General features: G+C 33.5%; 2 protein-coding genes across 2 annotated transcripts; one reads left to right on the top strand and one right to left on the bottom strand.

Moving 5' to 3' along the window:
• The first annotated feature begins 12,266 nt into the window (after positions 1–12,266).
• Positions 12,267–13,370, top strand: LOC106130474 (uncharacterized). The gene has a single exon (XM_013329323.2). It carries the CDS (start codon positions 12,267–12,269, stop codon positions 13,368–13,370), a length of 1,104 nt encoding a protein of 367 aa, XP_013184777.2.
• A 359-nt stretch (positions 13,371–13,729) lies between these two features.
• LOC132903969 (uncharacterized) lies at positions 13,730–20,224 on the bottom strand. Its single transcript, XM_060953738.1, has 3 exons — positions 20,192–20,224; positions 15,150–15,417; positions 13,730–14,991 (listed from the first exon to the last, which is right to left on the bottom strand). The coding sequence occupies exons 1-3, from the start codon at positions 20,222–20,224 to the stop codon at positions 13,730–13,732; spliced, it is 1,563 nt and encodes a 520-aa protein (XP_060809721.1).
• Positions 20,225–20,427: the final 203 nt, after the last annotated feature.

The following is a 20,427-nucleotide window of genomic DNA, read 5'->3' as shown; positions in this document are numbered from 1 at the left end:
ACTTTTAACTTCTTAATACTTAAGAAACAAATGTATTTAAAAACAAAATACTCAGTAACTGATAACTTTTTCTACAAAGCTCTACAGTACACCCGCGGTTCCGCACCATACATTCTTACCTATAATCACGTCCTTATCTCTTATGAGTTAGACAGAGCCAATCGTCTCGCAAGGACTCAAAGGCCACGTTCATCTGTAACGGACCCTCTTAGCGCACCACTAGACAACATATCAGGAACAATGGAACATACATGCTCACATATTTAGACCCAGGATGTCAGTCAAAATATCCCCTGCTATATCCAGGTCTTGTATCCTAATAGAAAACCACGTCCCTTTGTTTAAACAAACAATAATATGCATTGATTTTAGCACATTTTACGAGACCATCCTACCAGCGACTACCGAGGAATTCTCACGGCAATAAAATTTCTGCGCTCTCGCTTCTTTTATACTTAGCATATTTTCTATTGCATTCTTAGCTGCATTTTTAGAGCACGGAGTCTGATAAAAATACCTTAAAATATAATTTGCTTTATGTGAAAAGATTAGCTTAAATACTATTTAAGTTTAATTTCCTGTTTAAGGCGACGGGTCAGCGACTTACTCATTTTTATTTCTAAACCCAATTCCATCCAGGTAAACCTTTCATCGTGTCTTATAACTATCGACTTTGTCAACCTCGTAAGGGGTGAATACGTGACACGTGTGTCCCACGTGTTCCACAAATAATTATTTGTCAAACATTTTAGTGTCGGCTGCCATCTTGATGTAAGCTTATCATTTAATTTAGTGCATTATAGTTATTCAGGTACCGCGCCTTTCCACATCATGCCTCCACCGAATACTTTGGCCAAATAGCGCACCGAAGCACTGACAACTTAGAAAAACTTGTAACTGGAAAGGTGGATAGCAAAAGACCACGGAAGAACTCCAAATTTCGATGTATCAAGCTCTCCATCGTGCAGAAGATTGTAGAAGATGGAGAAGCCTGCTGCAGTCGGAGTCACGATCCGCACTTGAAAGGGAATGACTGAAGGAGGATATAGTTGTTATTTATTTGATACATTCGCCTAACTATATCCAGAAGTAAATGAAGAAATTTCTTTAATTCTGTAGCAAATTATTTTACGTTAAACATTACCTTTAGGGGCGGTGTACCGTGTCAGAAGTATCGACGCACAACGCCGCTGCGAAAATAAAATTTGAAAATGAAACATATGTAAGCTTTCGCTAAATTATTTTCCCGATTTGTTTCTGGATTAAACTTAGATATTGTAATAACATAGTAAGTTAATATTAATAGACTTAACCAGGTCTCGGGTAACAGAAAGCACTCTATAGAAACGTAATTTAAGGATACTTACGACCGCTAAGAGCATGCTTCATAAAAATACTAAAAATATATTGATACACTTTAGTCTGACTTTTAAATTGATACTAAATATTTATTTACAATTTTGAAAACTACGTATGAGTTAATGTCATAATGGCAAGTTATTTTTTTATAATTTGTAGCAACATTTTAAGACCTTGAAGATCGCAATATTTTTAGTATATAGTCTGTATACACTATACTGCTGTACACAGACGAGATATATTGACATGTCCTCAATGTCTATCTATCTACAAAAAAGAACGCTTATTTTAATTCGCTGAAATAGTAAAATATAAATATTTCATTTTTGCGTGAGTTTACATTTCTCGCAAAAGTGAACATAGTGCTGGCCTCCAGTGCGGCCGGCGCGATATCCACGATCTTATAATAATAATGTAAACTTTCTCATAAGTTTCGTTAGTTAATTCAAAAGGTTAAGTTTAAAATGACATTTTAAGTAGGTAATACCACAATACACTGTTTTACTTTCTTAATGTGTTCAGTTTGAAAAGTATACTATCTTCTATCAAATTTGAGAACACTGCGGGTATACCGCGGTAGTATACGATTCCGGAAATTGGATCAATAAGCACTCATTATGCGGCATTTTTACTATGTCTTATATTTCAAAAAGTACAAATCTTAGAAAAATATTTCCATCTAAATAAGGAAGTTAATTTTTTTCTCCAATCCTCCATGAATTTTGAATCATGTGAAACACAATTTTAGGGTCTAAAAAGTGATTATTTGCTATGACGTCATTCATTCAGAGACGCAGAACAGGGGCGAGGCGCTATGTTTCGCGCATGCGCGAATGTGACAGCTATCCAACTCATGCTAGTTCAGTTTTGTTGAAAGGATTCTCGGTTGGTCTGCTCAAGATTAAGTCTGTTCTTTATAAATAAAATATATATAAATCACTTCTAAACTACCTACATTTTTACTTTATATCTTTAATCAACTTTAATCAAAATTGTTTCAATACATTTCATAATCAAGAATAAATAAATCAAGTTTTTTCTACTTATTTATTTATTTTTGATCTCAAATAATGTTATTGGAATAAATTTAAATTTGACTTAAAATTAAGAACAGTTTAATAGAGCGCAGGACTATAAATTGGATCACTAACTACCTCAACCGCAAGCGCCTTAAGACCACGCGCATTGCCGTCCTCAGTTTGTCGTGTGACCATTAAAAGTGCCTTATATCAGTGAGATAATAATGTTACATAGTGTCCTTGACATCGTGTTGAAAATAAAAATGTTTAAGGTAAGTAATCTTCGTAACCCTAGTTTTCCAACTAATCAATGAAGCGGAATAGTACTTATTCGTTTTGAGGTCACAATCCAAATGACCTCAAAAGACGCGACTTAATTTATTAAAAATATTTCATATTCTGATTGTATGAATACATCTTTACATTTCAAAACAAATGAAAAATCGTAGAAATCTTGTACATTTCGAATTATAAACAAATCGTTGAGACGTCGAGGTTATAAATGTCTGTCATAAATTCAACGTAAGTAATAATAACAGCTACCTCAACTATTAGGTACCTATAGTAGGCATTTTAAACGTATGGACGCCATATTGGAATTTACATCAGAAGTGTTCTGATTTCAAAAAATCCCTAACCCACTTATTGATTCCACTAAACATTTGGAGGTTACCCGCGTGTAGGTCAGAAAAAAAACTTTGCGTTGCGCATTGCAAGTGCATTTGAAGAGCGGGGGGTGAGCGCCGGCCGGCCGCCTCAGTTCGTAGCTGGCCGTTGAAGCGTGCATGTATCACCTCCCTAAAAAATATTTACGTAAAATAAAAAACTTTAATAACTAACATTTGTTTAATTTACACAAGACTCAACAATCAATTGCGCTTCAGCAATTTTCTTTGTTTTGTTAATGTATAATGTGACTGGTCAATTGCTATCTACTCAAAACATTACTTTTTGGATAGATAGATAAATTACTGGGATACTTTTGACTTTCTAGAGATAGAGTTATGTTACACTTTGTATAGAATCCCGGCCATGACCTTGAACTAATTTTATAGGCCTATTTAAAAAAAATTCATTGTATGAAAAGCAATGAATTTTTTTAAAATAGGATCACTTTCAATTTTTGCTGTGAAAAGAGATGTCATTGATTTTGTCAGCTGATTCATCTTCGCCATGTGATTTTTAGAGTTCTGTCATAGACCAAGGAATAGCGTTATCTGTAGGATCTTTTAAAAATTGAGTAAATAAACATTAAAATTTAGTTATATTTTATAAAATACAGTTTCGTTGGGTTAGTATCTCGTAACATGAGTCTCGAACTTATACTTCGAGGCTAACCCAATCTGTGTAAGCTGCCCCGTATACATTAATTAATTTAATTAGGTCTATAATCGATAACGATTAGAAAGACCTTAAGTACCTACCCTAGGTAAAATCTAGTTCATTTTGAATAAGAGCACATCAGTAATCCTGATATATTGCCCAATGCTATTTGCTACGCTAAAGATGGAATATTCATCAGCATTTCATATCCGATTGTACAAGGATTAACTTGAAACCAAATTTGTTTTTGATACGTGCAAATTAATTTGGAAGGCTATTAACTTGGAATCGATAATAATTGAAATGAAACTTGTCAGAGCGTCAATGTGCGGCAGGCAAATGTAGATATTAGTATAAGTAATAAAAGATTAGATTTTGTTGATAGTACTACTTTCTTAGGAATAACATTAGATTCAAATTTGAAATGGAATGCTCACATTTTAAAACTTTCTAAAAGGTTTAGTTCTGCAGCCTACGCTATTCGTCGTATTAGGCATTTGACAGATGTGGCAACTGCTAAGTTAGTATATTTTAGTTATTTTCATAGTTTAATGTCTTATGGTCTACTGCTTTGGGGAGCAGCAGCAGACATACAAACTATTTTCATTCTACAAAAAAGGGCAATTCGAGCTATCTACGGTTTAAAACAAAGAGATTCACTTAGAGATTTTTTCAAAACCCTTAATATTTTAACATTGCCCTCACAATACATTTTCGATAACATTATGCATGTTAGGAAAAACTTAGACGCTTTCAAAAAAGTAGGTGAATGTAATAGTAGATCACTGCGGAACAATTACAAGTTGTCGATCCCAGCGCATCGGCTGGCTAAGGTAGGGAAATCATTTCTGATTAATTGTATAAGATTTTATAATAAATTACCAAAAAGTGTTCTTGAAATGAATGATAGAAAATTTAAAAAGTACATTAAAGATGAGCTTTGTAGGAAAGCCTATTACAGCACGGATGATTATATTAATGATAAACATGTGTGGCCCGAGCTTGTCATAATGGCCTCTTAAATGCTTGTGCATTTTTGACATGGTGTTGACATCATTTGTACAGTGTGTACATATTTTATTTTATCTTTATTTATTTGACGTAATATCGAATTCGTATTGAAAATACATATAACTAGTTCTACATTCATTCATGTTTTTTAATGTAGACAATGTGTATTCGTCCATGATTTAGATTTAAGAGATCTATATTTGTACATTGACTTCCGATGAAAATGCTGCAGTGTAGTTTGTTCCGCCGCTTCTTCTACACATGCGCTTTAGAAGCGGTAGTAGTTATAATTAGATTTAAGTGATGTGACGTCAATAAGTGATACCTTGTATCCAATTTTGAAAATAAATCTATTCTATTCTATTCTAGCCTATTAGGAAGGAAGAAAGGAAGGAGATCTCTTAACGACCGTCGTAAACATTTGTTTTTAATTTTCTGTAATCTTAGATCGTAAACCATAAGTAGATATAGATCTAACTAAACAAGTCTAAATCATCAAAAACTGGACAAGTCTAAGTCATAAATCCTATCCCTAAATCGCCTTTTAAGACATCCATGGAAAATATATGAAGTGGTTCTTTTTCAAAATGTCAGAAACCACACAGCACATAGCTTGGAATTCCTTCATTTTTATAATATGTACTAAAAGATTTAAAATTTTGCATCCAATTTGAGATGAAGCACAAAACTTCGATTATTCTCAGTAGTCTGCGTTGGGCGAAAATGGGCTGGCGGCCCGTGCTATGTGGAGGTGAAGTAATAGCTTTCAATTCAATATTGTTATCAAACGAAAAGAGGAATTGCATACGGGATTTCAAGATTTTTGGTAAACATAATAACTAAATAGTAACACCATGTGGAAACCTGCACATTTAGACAACGGGAAGTATAACCCATGATTGATCCTAAACGGATTAGGATGCCCTGCAAAGGTTGCGGGTATCCAATCCTTTTTTTCAAGACTGTTGGCTCTGTCTACCCCGCAAGAGATATAGATGTGATTATAAGTACATGTTTCTCTAAATTTGTTCCTAAAGTGAAAGTGCATTATAAAATTAATAATTATTGCCTCGTACTTACCTACTATGAATTTTTCGGTATTTTATTAAGAGCAAAATGCTTTGCACATGCTGAAATATGATTCGTCTGATAAAAGGCCATCCTCGATAATTGGAAAGGTATCGAGTCCCGGGAATATTTTTTGAGTAATTACGGTTAAAAGCAACAAGTGTATTGAAAATTTACTGTGGACCAGCAGTTCTGAACTGTGTGTGTTAACCTCTCATTAATTGTTTACGTGACTAATTAAATTAAACCTTTTATACATAAAGCAGAGGCAAATTTGCCATGTCTGTAAAATATCAGTTGGGACCCGTGGTTGAAACTGAAATAGATTGATTCTGATTTAATTTTACGAGTTATTCCGAACTGATTGCCCATAATCTGATACCCTGGTGGATCCGTTTTATTTTAGTTATTTTATATTCCATTTTGATCTTTCGTTCAGTGGACACTGGTATCACAACGGAATGGAAAATATTTCACAGTGGATCAGATCGTATCAAAGTATTGAAAATAAAGAATGAAGTACTAAATAATAATAATGGATAATTACAACATACGTAGCAAAAAATTGATTTCTGATTTCTTCTCGGTATAATCTAAGATATGAAATACTCATTTTGCTTCTTCAAGCATAATATGAAAAACTGTAGTTGGCGATCTTTCTGCCTTTTAGTAATCAATTAGTAATATAAACGGTTGGACTGTTTGAATTCGGCGAATTGGAACGTTTCGTAATTGCAAAGCACTCTTTATTTAAAAAAATTGCGTCAGATTTTTCATATTACATATAGTTTGTAATTTTTTCAATGCAAACAGTGTGGGTTGCCCGTTAACATATTCCAATATTTTAAACAAACAAACAATCATTCGGTTTAAGTTATCCGTAAATGTTCAATATTCTTATTTCCCGATAACTATATTGATAATGTCATATAGTTGGCATATTAAGGGGAAATAAAGGCGGTTTATATTAATAATTTTCACCAACATTCGTTTGGTTTTTGCGTGCAGTACAAGTGGCATCAATAGATCGCCCAATTTGAACGTAATAGAAAAAATATATTCCGCTTCAATATGACATTTTAACTGAAAAAAATATACTGGTTTTTAAAAAGCTATGCTGATCTGTCAGCGAAGGAGAACCATAGTGTGTACCAGTGTGTGCAATTAAGACAAAGCGTTACAAAATTAAATAGAATCTCAAGCAAGCCGTTATTTTCGCGCGAAATACTATCGCTGTCCCTTTTCACGTCATAATAAAAAGAGAAACAGTGATAATTTTAAATCTATGTATTATGTGTTTGTATGCATGTTTATTGCTGCGCAGAATATTCCCTACGTACAAGATTGAGTAAATCTCAATCTAATAGATCATACCAGTATCGTAGAGTAAACATGATCATACGCGAGAAACATCCGAGCTAATAGCTTCAAGGCAAGGTCCGTAGTTAAACTTAGGTAAACTGCAGTTACCTAAAGCTTAATGTGTAAATTTAATTTAGGTAAGTACATGTGATGAATATCAACACATATGAGTATAAGTTGAACATGAACGATTTTGACGACCTCTGTGGCGCAGCGGTAGTGCGCTTGTCTGAGTCACAGTTGGTCCCGAGTTCGAATCCCGGCTAGGGCATGATAGAAATCGGGATAATTGGGTACTTACTTATAGAATCTTATATTATTTCTAATTCGACTGTCACCGAATAATTTAAATTTGATGTATACGATATTATATAACCAAGTTCATGTGTAATGAACACTAAAAATGCTTCAGGTTTCCTCTAGTTTAGAGTTGAAGGCTTGCAGGTTCTAGCTGTAACCCAATTATACGTCAGTTTAGTCTTGACCTTTAAAATGAGATGACTAGGTGCATTAAGTTCAATAGAAATACTGAGAGCGAGCACTGCACTAGATGGACAATACTAGCTGAATAGGCTCACAGAGGATCCCTCTAGTTCTAGTGCTACCGATGTCAGTGCTATTGTAATTGAAAATGCAGTTTTGTTCGAACAGAATAAATGCCTCAGAAATTCCTCGAACGCTGTGTGTTGTGAAAATATGGCAAAAAAAATGCGTTTTTACCAATAAAAAGAAGATTTTTTCTATATTTAAAACTACACAATAAAAACTCAATAAAAACGGTACAAGCATTGAACTAGCTTTATTTTATCACCAATTTCTTTGATTGTAAACATGACGCTTCATCATTTCGAATCGGTGGATTAAAATGCTATACAAGCTTGCACTCATCTTGGATAAAAAATAATTATTAAAGATCTCATATGAAATTTAAATTTAATAATTAATTTAATAATTATCGCCATTAGTTATCAGCGGGCTGAACTACACACCATGTATGTTATAATTATGCAATCAACAGTTAAAGTAAATATTCAACATAAAGCAAATGAAATAGCAAATATACCTATGTAGATCTACATAATTAAGGGGATTAGGTAGGTATTTATTTTATAGCCAGCTCGAAGACAATGTAAAAATAGGTATATTTATAAAATCTTAATACATATTATAATAACGCAAAAATAATAGTCATTATAACTGACCCAATCATTGCTTTATGTGCTGTTGAATACACATCCTTCAACATAAACCACCTCCCTGAGTTAAATGCGATGAATCTGATGGCATTGAGGTAATGGAAGGCGAATGGGGCTCCGAGGATGATTTTTATTATTAAAATCGAAAATCGGGAAAGATCCAGACTTTGTATCGCAGATACGTAAGAGTCGATCCCATTCGACAAAAACAGCGCTCCTCCTGACAGCAGCAGGGCATAAAACGTTGTTATTGTACCTGGAAAGAAAATACATACATACATAAAATCACGCCTCTTTCCCGGAGGGGTAGGTAGAGACTACCTCTTTCCACTTGCCACGATCTCTGCATATTTCCTTCGCTTCATCCACATTCATAACTCTCTTCATGCAAGCTCGGCGGTTTCGGGTACTTTTGACCTGACCCTTTACCAGGACGTCCTTAATTTAATCAAGATACGTTCGTCTAGGTCTTCCCACCCCGACCTTTCCCTCCACACCCTCCATGTATATCTGCTTAGTCAACCTGTTTTCATTCATCCTCTCCACATGACCGAACCATCTCAACATACCCTTTAAAGAAAATTCCCGAAGATATTATAAATCAAGATAAACAAGAGGGATAAGCCAATTAAAAAAAATCTACACGGAGGTTTCGCGATTGATATAGACAAAGAGCAAATTTCATTGTTTTAATAAAAATTTATCAAAAATATTAATCAAAGATTAAACAATACATTTCTACCCATTGAACACGAAAATTCATAGTTTGTATGCAACTCTATTTAAACCGAGTTTGTGTTTTGTAGCCACAAATAAAACAAATAAAAAATCTGACGAGTGCATATAGCTTAAATTCTTTTTGATCCCGAATAATGGTTGGAAAAAGCAATACCGACATGTACTCGCATTATTGTTACGAGTTCGTATAGCTAGTGCCTATGTCGATTTGTAAACATATTGTATCAAAGCCAGCTTTTATTGTTATACGTATTTTTAAAATAAAAATATGTGCTTCTAAATGAAAAAAAAATACAACTTAAAAACAACTCTGCGACCAATAATTTGTCGCCTCGCTTCGAAATATATCATTGAAAATTCATTAACGTCCATTTACTATAAGTCCCATCCACTCTCTCTATTTATCTTATTGGATTTCTTACGTAATAGAAAAAGAGATGATGAGACATACCTTGTCAGCGTTTGTTAATAATGGAACAGATTTCAAACTCACCAGTTATTCGCTGCGCTATCGAAGTCATAGCCGGCAAAGTAGGGGCATATATTAATAAATGTGGTGACATTGGCCGTTTCAACTTCATATTTTTATGGTCGTGGCCCATGTAAGGAGGTCTCACGTATGGTTTGAATTGAATCTGGGTCTTAGTTGTTCCGCCAGATGTACACTTTGGTGTAGTTGCGCTCCCTTTGCATGGCCCAGCGAAATTTTTTGACAATATCACCGGTATTTTTGCGACCTTAATCAATTGCAGAATTGTTCTGAAATTAAATTGTATACGTAAGTTTGGAAAGAAAGGATGGAATTTAAAGATGGTGGTATTGCTCTGATAGATTACATAGATTTTACCATTACTGATCAGAATCAGTAATGGTAAAATCTATGTATTTTAAACGCAAAGTTGACGGACAAATCAACGCACATCTAAAACTACTGAATTGATCGAGCTGAAATTTGCTAAGAAAGAATTTTGGAATGAATTGAATCGGAGATAATGAAATTTTCCGGTTTACGCGGGAGGAGGAGTCGCCGCCGTTCTATAGTTCTCATATGAACTTTTAGATATACTTAATAATAATATATAAATTATTACATTTAGATAATTATACTATTCTTCAAAATACTCGTAAGTAAACTGAGATATAATACCTACGGTTTGTGTTCGAAGTGGCTTCGTCTGGAGGTAATGCTAGCACACTGATATTTAGTCACTAGGGAAAACATTGTCTAATAGAGCCTTATAATAATGTATTTGCTTATAAAAAATATAAATGTATATTTGGAATAAACCCGACAACTGTTATTCGTCACAAATTAGCTATTTAAAATTATTAAATGATCATGACGGTTTCGTTTCAATTGACATCTAATTATTTTTTTCTAATGACAATATTATTTGATATGTTAAACCGGGCAGGTTTTTTATATAATTTCCCATCTATTATAAGTATAAAAGAACAAGGTGAATGACTCATCAACGCCCATAGAAGCCACAAACTTGAAATTTGGACACCAGCTTTGTGTTACTACGTAGTGCTCGGATAAGAGGAGTTTTCGAAATTTAACCCCTTAAGAGGTCAATAAGGGGGTCAAAGCTTGTATGAAAAATAATTAACATTTTGATTGATCGACTTGGGGGTCCAAAAAAACAAAGTCAACTAATTTATGTATCTTCACAGAACTTTAACATAGCTTAGAACTTGATATTTGCCCAGGCGCATGACTTTACCACACACTTTTCACAAAAGAAAGAGTTTTCCAAAATGTAATCCTTAAATGGGATAAAAAGGGGAACAAAGTTTGTATGGGGCAAAAATTAAGTTTGTCCGATCAACTTGAAATAACACCTTTTCTACCATACAACGTAGAATAACCATGATAGATTGTAACACGCGTACGAAATCGCGGGCTTTTTTTTATCTTTTATTATTAAAAGTAGAATAATTCTTATCAGAAATCATGATAATAATAAAACCAACTAAAAAATAAATATACTCGTATTAACTATAACTACATTTTTAAAACTGTAATTTGAAAGATCGTTTGAATCGATTGTACATTTTGTTTGTAGTAGATTCGTAGACAAAGGTAGGTTTTGTTCCAGGTTAGTCTTTTTTAACCATAGAACCTCAAGAAAAAAAATAACTAACCATTAAACATTTTAACTTATTTATATAACCGGAAATTTTTGATATATTCGATATTATAAGAATCTTAAATATAAGTCGACTTTTTAGTCAGAAATAACAAGATTATAGTTAAGATGGACTTAATTAAATTTAATCAGAACTAACGTATATATATAATAATATCTATATATACGTTATCTTATATAATCTCTATATATAATATTATCTTCTATACGCTACTGAAAGAATAATGAGAAGATTCCTTCAGAATAAGGTTGATAAGGAAAATCCGATTAAAGTAATACATAGTAGGTTACATCCTTGGTCCCGAAGTTAAGCCGTTTGTTTGGTCTATGTACCAACTTTCGCAACTGCAATAGGCTATTTGACTGTATTAAAAATATACATTTCTTTTATGTCATCAGTCTTAATATTATTTTTTTGGAGCGATTTGTATTAACGCGAGATAAAAATATTGCATTATTTTAACAAAATCCGTCTCAGAAAATTAGGGTTTTTTATGCAGCTGTCACGTGACTACAAACGAACGTGATTGGCTATTTTTATTATGACGTCAATTATCCATAAACAGGCTGTCAATCGTACCGTTCCTTAGTGTTCGCTATTATTTTTCAAGATTTTATAAGTGTTTTATCGCTCAGGATTACTCAGATAACATAGGCATTTAATAATGGAAACCAATTTCGAGAAAGCTGACAGTCGAAACCTTCCAAAAGTGGACGCAATAATGGTTGGAGTCTTCTTCAAAGACAATGCAGATTTCCATGCTGCCGAACTGAGGAATGTGAAAACATCAATGTAAGTATATCTTGGTAACCACTGATCTTAGATCACTACTTAAATTATTATTGGCAAATCATATAAATAACACACAACTTGTATGTAATTCTTGCAGTTGTGTAAATAGTTTTAGGTCATGTCAGTTCAATCAGATTATATAGTTAGTTTAAAATCAGTTTACCTTTTCAGGTCGGCAAGAGAAACGTATGGCGATGATGCCATTGGCTATGTGCAACTGCGCCGCGAATCTGGTTTTTGCACAATGAAGTGCAAGATTTGTCCAGAGCACAAAGTGAAGGCTACTTCCTACAATGTCACTATGGTTATCAATGAAAATAAATCTGAAATAGTGAGCTGTCAGTGCTTGGACTGTGCTGCTTCAGCTGGTGGCTGTAAGCACGCAGTTGCATTTTTAATGTGGGCCCATCGCCGAAGTGAAGAACCCTCTACCACTGAAGTGGAATGTTACTGGAAAAAAAGCAATCTCTCTAGAGTCGGGAGCTCCATGAAATTTATAACTTTACAAAATATGTGTAAAAAACAAACAGCTAATTATGATGTGAATGAAGAGCTTTTTAAGGAATTTGTTCAAGAAGCAAAGAAAAGAAAAATAACAACCTGTGAGCTTGTTAAATATCAAAAAGAGTTTGTTCATTCGGATATTCGCCGGTTCTCTCTGCACCATTTTGTGATTCAGTCAAGCGCAGCAATCAAGAATGATGTTAATATGTTAATAGCATCATTAACTCAAGAGCTGAATGCAAATGTGCTTAAAAAAATTGAAGAACAAACAAAATCCCAGTTCAAAAGTCCTCTCTGGTATGAGATGAGGTATGCTCGGATCACAGCTTCAAAAGCATTTGAAGTTATTCGCTGTCAAACTGCTGATGGCTCATTAGTAGCTTCAATAATGGGAGCCAAAGCGCCAGATACCGCTGCCATGAAAAGGGGCCGAAATTTAGAGATGACTGTTATAAAAATAGCCCAAAATAAAATAAAAAGGAAATTCAATCCCTGTGGCTTATTCTTATCAGCACAACACCCAATTGTTGCTGCTACACCAGATGGAATTAGTAAAGATGCTGTCCTTGAAGTGAAATGCCCTACTAGCAACACTACAAAACTAAATTACATCAAGAATGGTGTAGTTATGCAAAAGTACCTAGCTCAAATTCAGCTGCAAATGTATGTCACCAATAAGAAGAAAGGTTATTTTTGTGTGGCACATCCAGATTTCGAAAAATCGAGAAATGTTGATATCTTTTTAATACATTTTGATTGTGACTATGTAAGCGATTTGTTACAAAAAGTGACAGCTTTTTGGAAAGCAAATATTTATTCTCTTCTCATAGAAAGCACCAAATAAATAAATCCTTTAAATTAGTAAATTTGAAATTATTTTGAAAAATAAATCATCAATTTATCAGATTTTTTGTTTACTTTGAATGTCCTTATCCTATGTATCCTATTCCTGCCGACCCTATAACCATGACAAAACAAGACTGCCTGTGTTAACCTTTTAAACGCTTTACTTGATATCACTATCATGGTTTTGGGCTTTATTTATTTAAAACAAAATAAAATAAACTCATTTCTATAGTAACCATTGCTTTATTTGTTTTATAATAAATAAGTCAGTATATACAGATAGCTATCTTTTATTATTAAGTTTCTTAACTAGGTTTACTGACTTACATAGGTTTCATCTACATTGAATCAGTTAATTTATCTTATTAGAGAGTCCTGAATATTAACTAATGCACATGCTATTACAATTACATCATCAAGAATACGTATAAAGTTTTGATTTACTACAGAATGTTGCTTCAGCATGCGGAACTCTCTCAAACGCCTTATTACTCGCTCTACATGAATTCTAAGGCTAGCAATGATTTTTGTTTGCCGTACTTCAGCTTTAGATAATTTTGATCCTGATGTTACACTAGGTGGCCTTAACAATTTGATGCCTTTCTCATTCAGGATCTGCTCCACATGCTTGAATCCTCGATCAGCCAAGATAAATGTCCCTGGCTCTAAACCATTTAAAAAGTCACAATTTTCTATGATGGTGACATCACTTGCTCTGCCTCCAAAACCAGGAGAAATATAATTGACTAATCCATTAGGTGTGCAAGCTATTAAATATTTTACTGTGTTACCCTTTTTATAATCAGACCAAGTTAGTGCCTGAAAAAGGGCTTTGCTTGGTTTCTGTACGTCAATTTCCAGGCAATCTACTATGCAACTGACTTTATGATAATTGTGTCTAAATGAAAGTGGTAAAGTTTTAGTGATAGAAAGTTTGTCTAATTTTACTATGAATGGGCGCATAATGGAAGCTATTAATGGAATATTTTTCATAAATATTTTACTGCCATATGATAATGATAATCCAAAGTTATCTTCAAGTTCAGAAAAAGTACTATTCAACTTAATTTTTTTCAAACACAGCAAGATGTGTTCATGTGGTATATTAGTGTGCTTATGTATTAAATTAATCAAGAAGTAACATTCTTCAGGAATTCCAATATACATCTTAGGCTTTTTAACAATAAGCTTTAAATTGTTCTGTAAAGACTGCATTTTGAGAATATCTTCATTTGTGTCTGTTACGTTTGAACTAGACACAGACAACTTAGAAGAAGATGTAACTGCATACGAAGATGAGGTTTCTGGTCTTGGAGCATCCATAGCCATAGATACATCACTGTCTGATCTTTCTTCTTCAAAGACAATTCTTTTCTTTATATTGATAATGCCCGATATTGATGGTTTTGCTTGACATGGACACCAATCAATTTTAAATGGTGAAGTACTGCTGGTGGTTGTTGTGAACTTAAATGGGGAAACGAGCGTGTCCCTAGTGAAAATTTTAGTCTGCACTGCCTTGCTTCTAAAGGGCACTTTGAGATTACATTGATTGCATTTTTCTGCAGTTATGATTGGTTCAGTTGATGTATCTTTATCACACATAAGAAGTTGTGGTTCTGAAAAGAAAACAAATCATTTGAGATTTATGATTACTTATGTGTTAAGGCTGTTCTGAACAATAGAGTTTGTGCTAAGAATAAACAAGTCCATATTTACATTGGCCGCCTAATTTCTATGATTTGTAGAATAACAAAGTGAGTAGTGGTTTACATACCTGCTGTTACATTTTCAACATTTTCAATCAATGGTACATCCACAGGCTGGCTTGGCTGACTTGGCTGTAGATGATCATTAACACATTGCTCAATAAGGGTTCTTCTATGCCGTTTGGCAAATGCAGATCGGGAAGTTTCAGTGTCGCAAGTTCTCTTTCTGCGATCAGGTTGGCAATGGAATTTTGAAGGCAGAACTCCATCGTTCAAAATATTTTTCTTGGAAAAGCCCATTTTCTGCTGGTAGTAGTTTTTCATATCTTTTTCGATCTGTAATGAAACAGCATATTTTTTAAAAACACAACTAAAGATTTAGCTGATGCTCAAACAGTTGGAAATTGCATTCTCACCTCCAATATATTACAAGTAATAAGAACTTATCATCGTAAATACTCACATCAAAGTGGTCTTCACAAAAATGAGGACGTGTTTTTGGTGATATATCATCAGGATTACGCCGAGCAAGCTGAAACCACTTCTTGCGAATATTCAAATCCATCGGCATAGAAAAAAACAGTTTCGTAGGAGTTTTTATTGTTGTATTAGTGCATTGAGGCACTGCACAACATTTATAGGAACTCATTTTAATAATTTTCACACATATGACGTGGCACAAGTTAAATAAAACAAGAGAAAATCAAAACTTTTCGAAACACCAACTAGCTTTGTATGATATTTACACGAAATTTACGTCACTGCATGCCATGGCCGCCATATTGCTAAAAGTCGCGTTTTGGCGGCATATTTGAATATTGCATTTTCTTTTTCGATTTTTTAATAAAATAGCTGTAATAAAGGCAGAAAAATATTTTTGAAGGGCTCCTTATAAACAAATAAATACCCTAAGATAGTTTTTAGAACTTTGTCAAATAGCCTATCCATCCTTCCCGGGTAGACAGAGCTAGTAATCTTAAAAGACAGGCCACGTTCAGCTGGTTGGCCTAATGATAGAATTGAGATTCAAATAGTGACGAATCCCAAAATTACAAGCCTATCCCTTAGTCGCCTTTTACGACATCCATGAGAAAGAGATAGAGTGGTCTTATTCTTTTTCATTGGTTCCGGAAACCACACGGCACTGCACGCAACTGCAATCGATTTTATCTGTCACTATTTGAATTACAATTTTACCTTAAAGTTAAATAGCTGAACATGGCCTATCAGTAATTTCAAGGCTGTTGGCTCTGTCTACTCCGCAAGGGATATGTGTATATGTGATTATATATAAATATAAATATGTACCAGTACATTATTGTACTTACCCGTAATCAAATATCCAATAAAAAAATGTACATTTCGTTTTTCATCATAGAAATTTAAATAATATAAGACTAATATTATTGCGATCCAATATTTAGAAAATTTCAAGTAATGCATAACGCTGATCGATAAAAAATCGGCGTAGCCATGAAAGTTAACTCTTAAAATGAATTGAAATTTTTAATATTTTTTTTCGATTTTTGGCGAGAGATCGATCAATACTTAGAATCAATTAAACTCCCTTTGCTGAACAGACAAGGGTTTTTTTTTACATACTGTACATAAATAACACAGGGGTAAAGCCTCGGGGAACGGCTAATAAAAACCCCTCGAGTTTCAGTTTACTAGCCACTACTGTTTCATAGAATTTTTCATAACAGTATTTGAGTGACGGGTATTTTTTATTTAACATCCCGTAATTTTAATATTTCCTTTTAAATCTTTGTACAACCCGACCATAATTCCAATGTTAGAATATTTTTTTTATTTATTATGAGAAGGAATTTTAATATAAGAAAGAATTCGGTATTTCGCATTCGTAGTTTCGTACAAAATTTTAAAAGATTCGTTTTACTGAAATTTTACTTGTTTCAGCATCTTAAGATCATAAAAATTATGTTCATCTATAAATATAAATATATACGGTACAAATTACACTGACTGAGTTAGCCTCGAAGTAAGTTCGAAACTTGTGTTAAGAGATACTAACTCAGCGATACTATATTTTATAATAAATACTTATATAGATAAACATCCAAGACCCAGGGCAATCAGAAAAAGTTCTTTTCTCATCTGCCCTGGCCGGGATTCGAACCCGGGACCTCCGGTGTCACAGACAAGCGTACTACCGCTGCGCCACAGAGGCCGTCAAACTATAATCTATACTTCGGTTTTATTTAATTACCTTTGTTCCCATATATAGCTAGTTCATTTCTTTAGATACTGAAATAAATTGAACAATCTTGAAATGTCCTAAAATAAAAAAGAATGTATTATTCATTATGTCATTTTACAAATGTATTTTTATTGACAAAAATAATTTATTATGAAATATCAGTATTAAAATATAAATATTGTTTTCAACAAAAAGTCTTATCAAGATTATTAACCTTTATTTCAATACCCAATGGAAAATCATTTGGAAAGTCAGGATTAAGAGTGGTCATTAGTCTCACGATAGGTAGGTACGTTGACGTTTAGGTAAAACTAGTGTTGCTAACATGAGATTATACATATACCTTGAGCATAGCCTATTTTGCAGATAATGTAAGTCAATATTAATTTCGTGGAGGTCAGGCAATTCTGTAATGTAATTATTAACGCCGCAGGTGTTGAGGTCTAGCTCATCTTAGGTTCACAGAATTATAATTATATATTGGATGCAATTATATTATAACAGCATGAAATTCGGCCGAAACGCTCACAATCAGTTGAACTATAATTTAATGTTAATTGCTTTGGTTAATTGGAATTTACCTTACATACATCAGGCATAAAATCCCACGTTTTTCCCGAAGGAGTAGGCAGAGCCTACATCTTTCCACTTGCCGCAATTTTAGCATACCTACTTCTATCCCTTCATCCACATTCCTAACTGTCTTCATACAAGCTCGGCGGTTTCGGGTATTCTTGACCTGACCTTTGCCAGGACGTCCTTAATTTGATCAAGATATGTACAGTCGTGTAAGCCTACCTACTTCAACCTTTCCCTCCACACTCTCCTTGTACATTTGCTTAGACAACCTGCTTTCATTCATCCTCTCCACGTGACCAAACCATCTTAACGTGAAGAAATTATATAGACTAGTTTGCACTCATTTTATTATAGCTCCATGCACTTTAGAATTGCACCACTCTATCTCGTGAGTATCGTCAAAGAAATATCACATTCATCAAGTACAAATTTCATTCTACTTGCTATTTTTCCTGGGCAAATAGTAGTAGTCAATCAATATATATAGGTAAACTTAATTAACCTGAATTCCATCATGGTTACAGTTACCAAGCCGTGATGAATGTTTGTGTGTGTTTTTCAAATGTTACCTTATTGTATAATCCAAAAGCGAAGCTTTCAATATTTTGGGACTACCCTCATAAATCAATATGATGGCAAATTACTGAAATGAGCTCTTGTCGCATTTCAAAAGGTGGAGCATTGCATAGATTGGATCGGATGATCAAGTACTTAATAACATTTGTAATCCCACTGTTTGCTGATGATGTCAAATGATATTGTTTCTGTTCGCAACAGATACTAGCCAGCAATATAAATTGATGGACGTTTTAATCAACATACGGTCATGTCGATGGACAGACAGACTTATCCGCATTGGAACCTCCATGTATAAATCGGATCTGTTTTAGGTGAGGCAGAACATGAAAGTATAGTCTGCTACGGTGCACTGAACAAAGGCAGAGATATTTTTATTCGCTCTTAATAAAAATTTTCATTTAAAATTCGAAAAGTCGATCGATTAATGAATTCAATTATTAATATACTTGATTACGCCAGCGGCTGCATATAACGAAAATTCCTGTTAGTATTGTGTAATTGTCTAACTCTTTTAGTACACCCCTAGAAATGTATTACCTTTGATTCAATTTAACCAGTAAATAGGTAACGAACAGACTTTGTTTGTTTAATTTTTTTATGTATATATTGTCTGGAATACGCTAACGTAACTAATATCTATACTAATATATATACTATACTAATATATTTTTTAAAACAGGTTACAATTTCTTAAAGTAATTCTCAGTGCTCTGCTTCCTGTCTACAGGCGTACAAATTTCAAATGCCATTAACTAATATTAATTATAAAATTGATCATTTATGAAGTCAGCCAGTACGTAACAACATTTTAGTGCAACAAAGTTATAGAGGCTCTTTTTGATTTTCACATTCATAACCTGGTGCATTAATTTAGGCAATTTATTGTAGACAGTGGTTGCCGTTCCTAAAAAATGTGCATTTTAATCGTTTATAAAAGATAGTATGAAGTTGTCATAATTTTTATTAAATAATTGCGCTAATGTTATTATTCGATCTCTGATAAGTTATTTGTGGTTACATGAAACCTGAATTTGATTTATTTCATAAAATAATGTCTGATACTTCAAATCTTTCGTTGTGAAATCACGCGAATATTTAAACAGTTTTGGTCAAATTTTAATTTAATTGTGGCCAATTTATTCCGTCAAATAATAAAGATACATGAGTAAGTATGAGTTATTCCAAAAACGTTATGCCCACAAAAATTAATTACCGAGTCTATGTTTAATGAAACGAAATAACATAATTAAATTACTAACAAGTAAATTTAAACCATTATCCAAACGTGGTTAAACACTCATTTCATTTGTGTGATCGGATTTTAAATCAAAGCCCTGAAAGCTTCCGCGGGCCTAACAAACCATTTGAAATAATAATATTATTCTGAATTCTATGTAGCCGACTGAAGAATGCTTGGTAAATCATAGAAAAATACTGGCAAAAAGTTAGCAAGGTAAAGTACATTACCCTCGAAACTATTGACTAGTAATCTGCTACACTTCATTCATCTTGAACTGAACATGGCCTTGGATCCTTTTCGAAACTTGACTCTGTTTCCAATGTAAGCCATAAAAATGCAATATGTGTGTGTGACAGTAAAAAATCATGGTTCGAGGAATAAGTAAAAATACAGAATTTTAAATGCCACATGCCATTTCCCAGTATTCGTTTTATATTACAGACAGACAGGACACACACATTTTGAGCTCAAATATTTGCTACAATATTTACCTTTGAATTCGGTGGCTTCTGAAATTCAGGCATCAATACGTGAAATTGAATACAAGTAATATAATTAACTTTGCAATTTCATTATTTTAAGAAAAAATTAGACGATTGTTATTTAATTTCAAAATAAATAACATACATGTACAAGTGGAAAGAAAAATAAGAAAAATTTGACCCCGGGCCGCGAACCACAGTGGCGGAAGATATGTATATATTATAAATAAAACATATAGATGCCT

This window comes from Amyelois transitella, chromosome Z (genome assembly GCF_032362555.1).
Source record: "Amyelois transitella isolate CPQ chromosome Z, ilAmyTran1.1, whole genome shotgun sequence".
Lineage (NCBI taxonomy): Eukaryota > Metazoa > Arthropoda > Insecta > Lepidoptera > Pyralidae > Amyelois > Amyelois transitella.
Note: the sequence above shows the minus strand (reverse complement) of the source record. Positions and strands in the feature narration are given on the sequence as shown.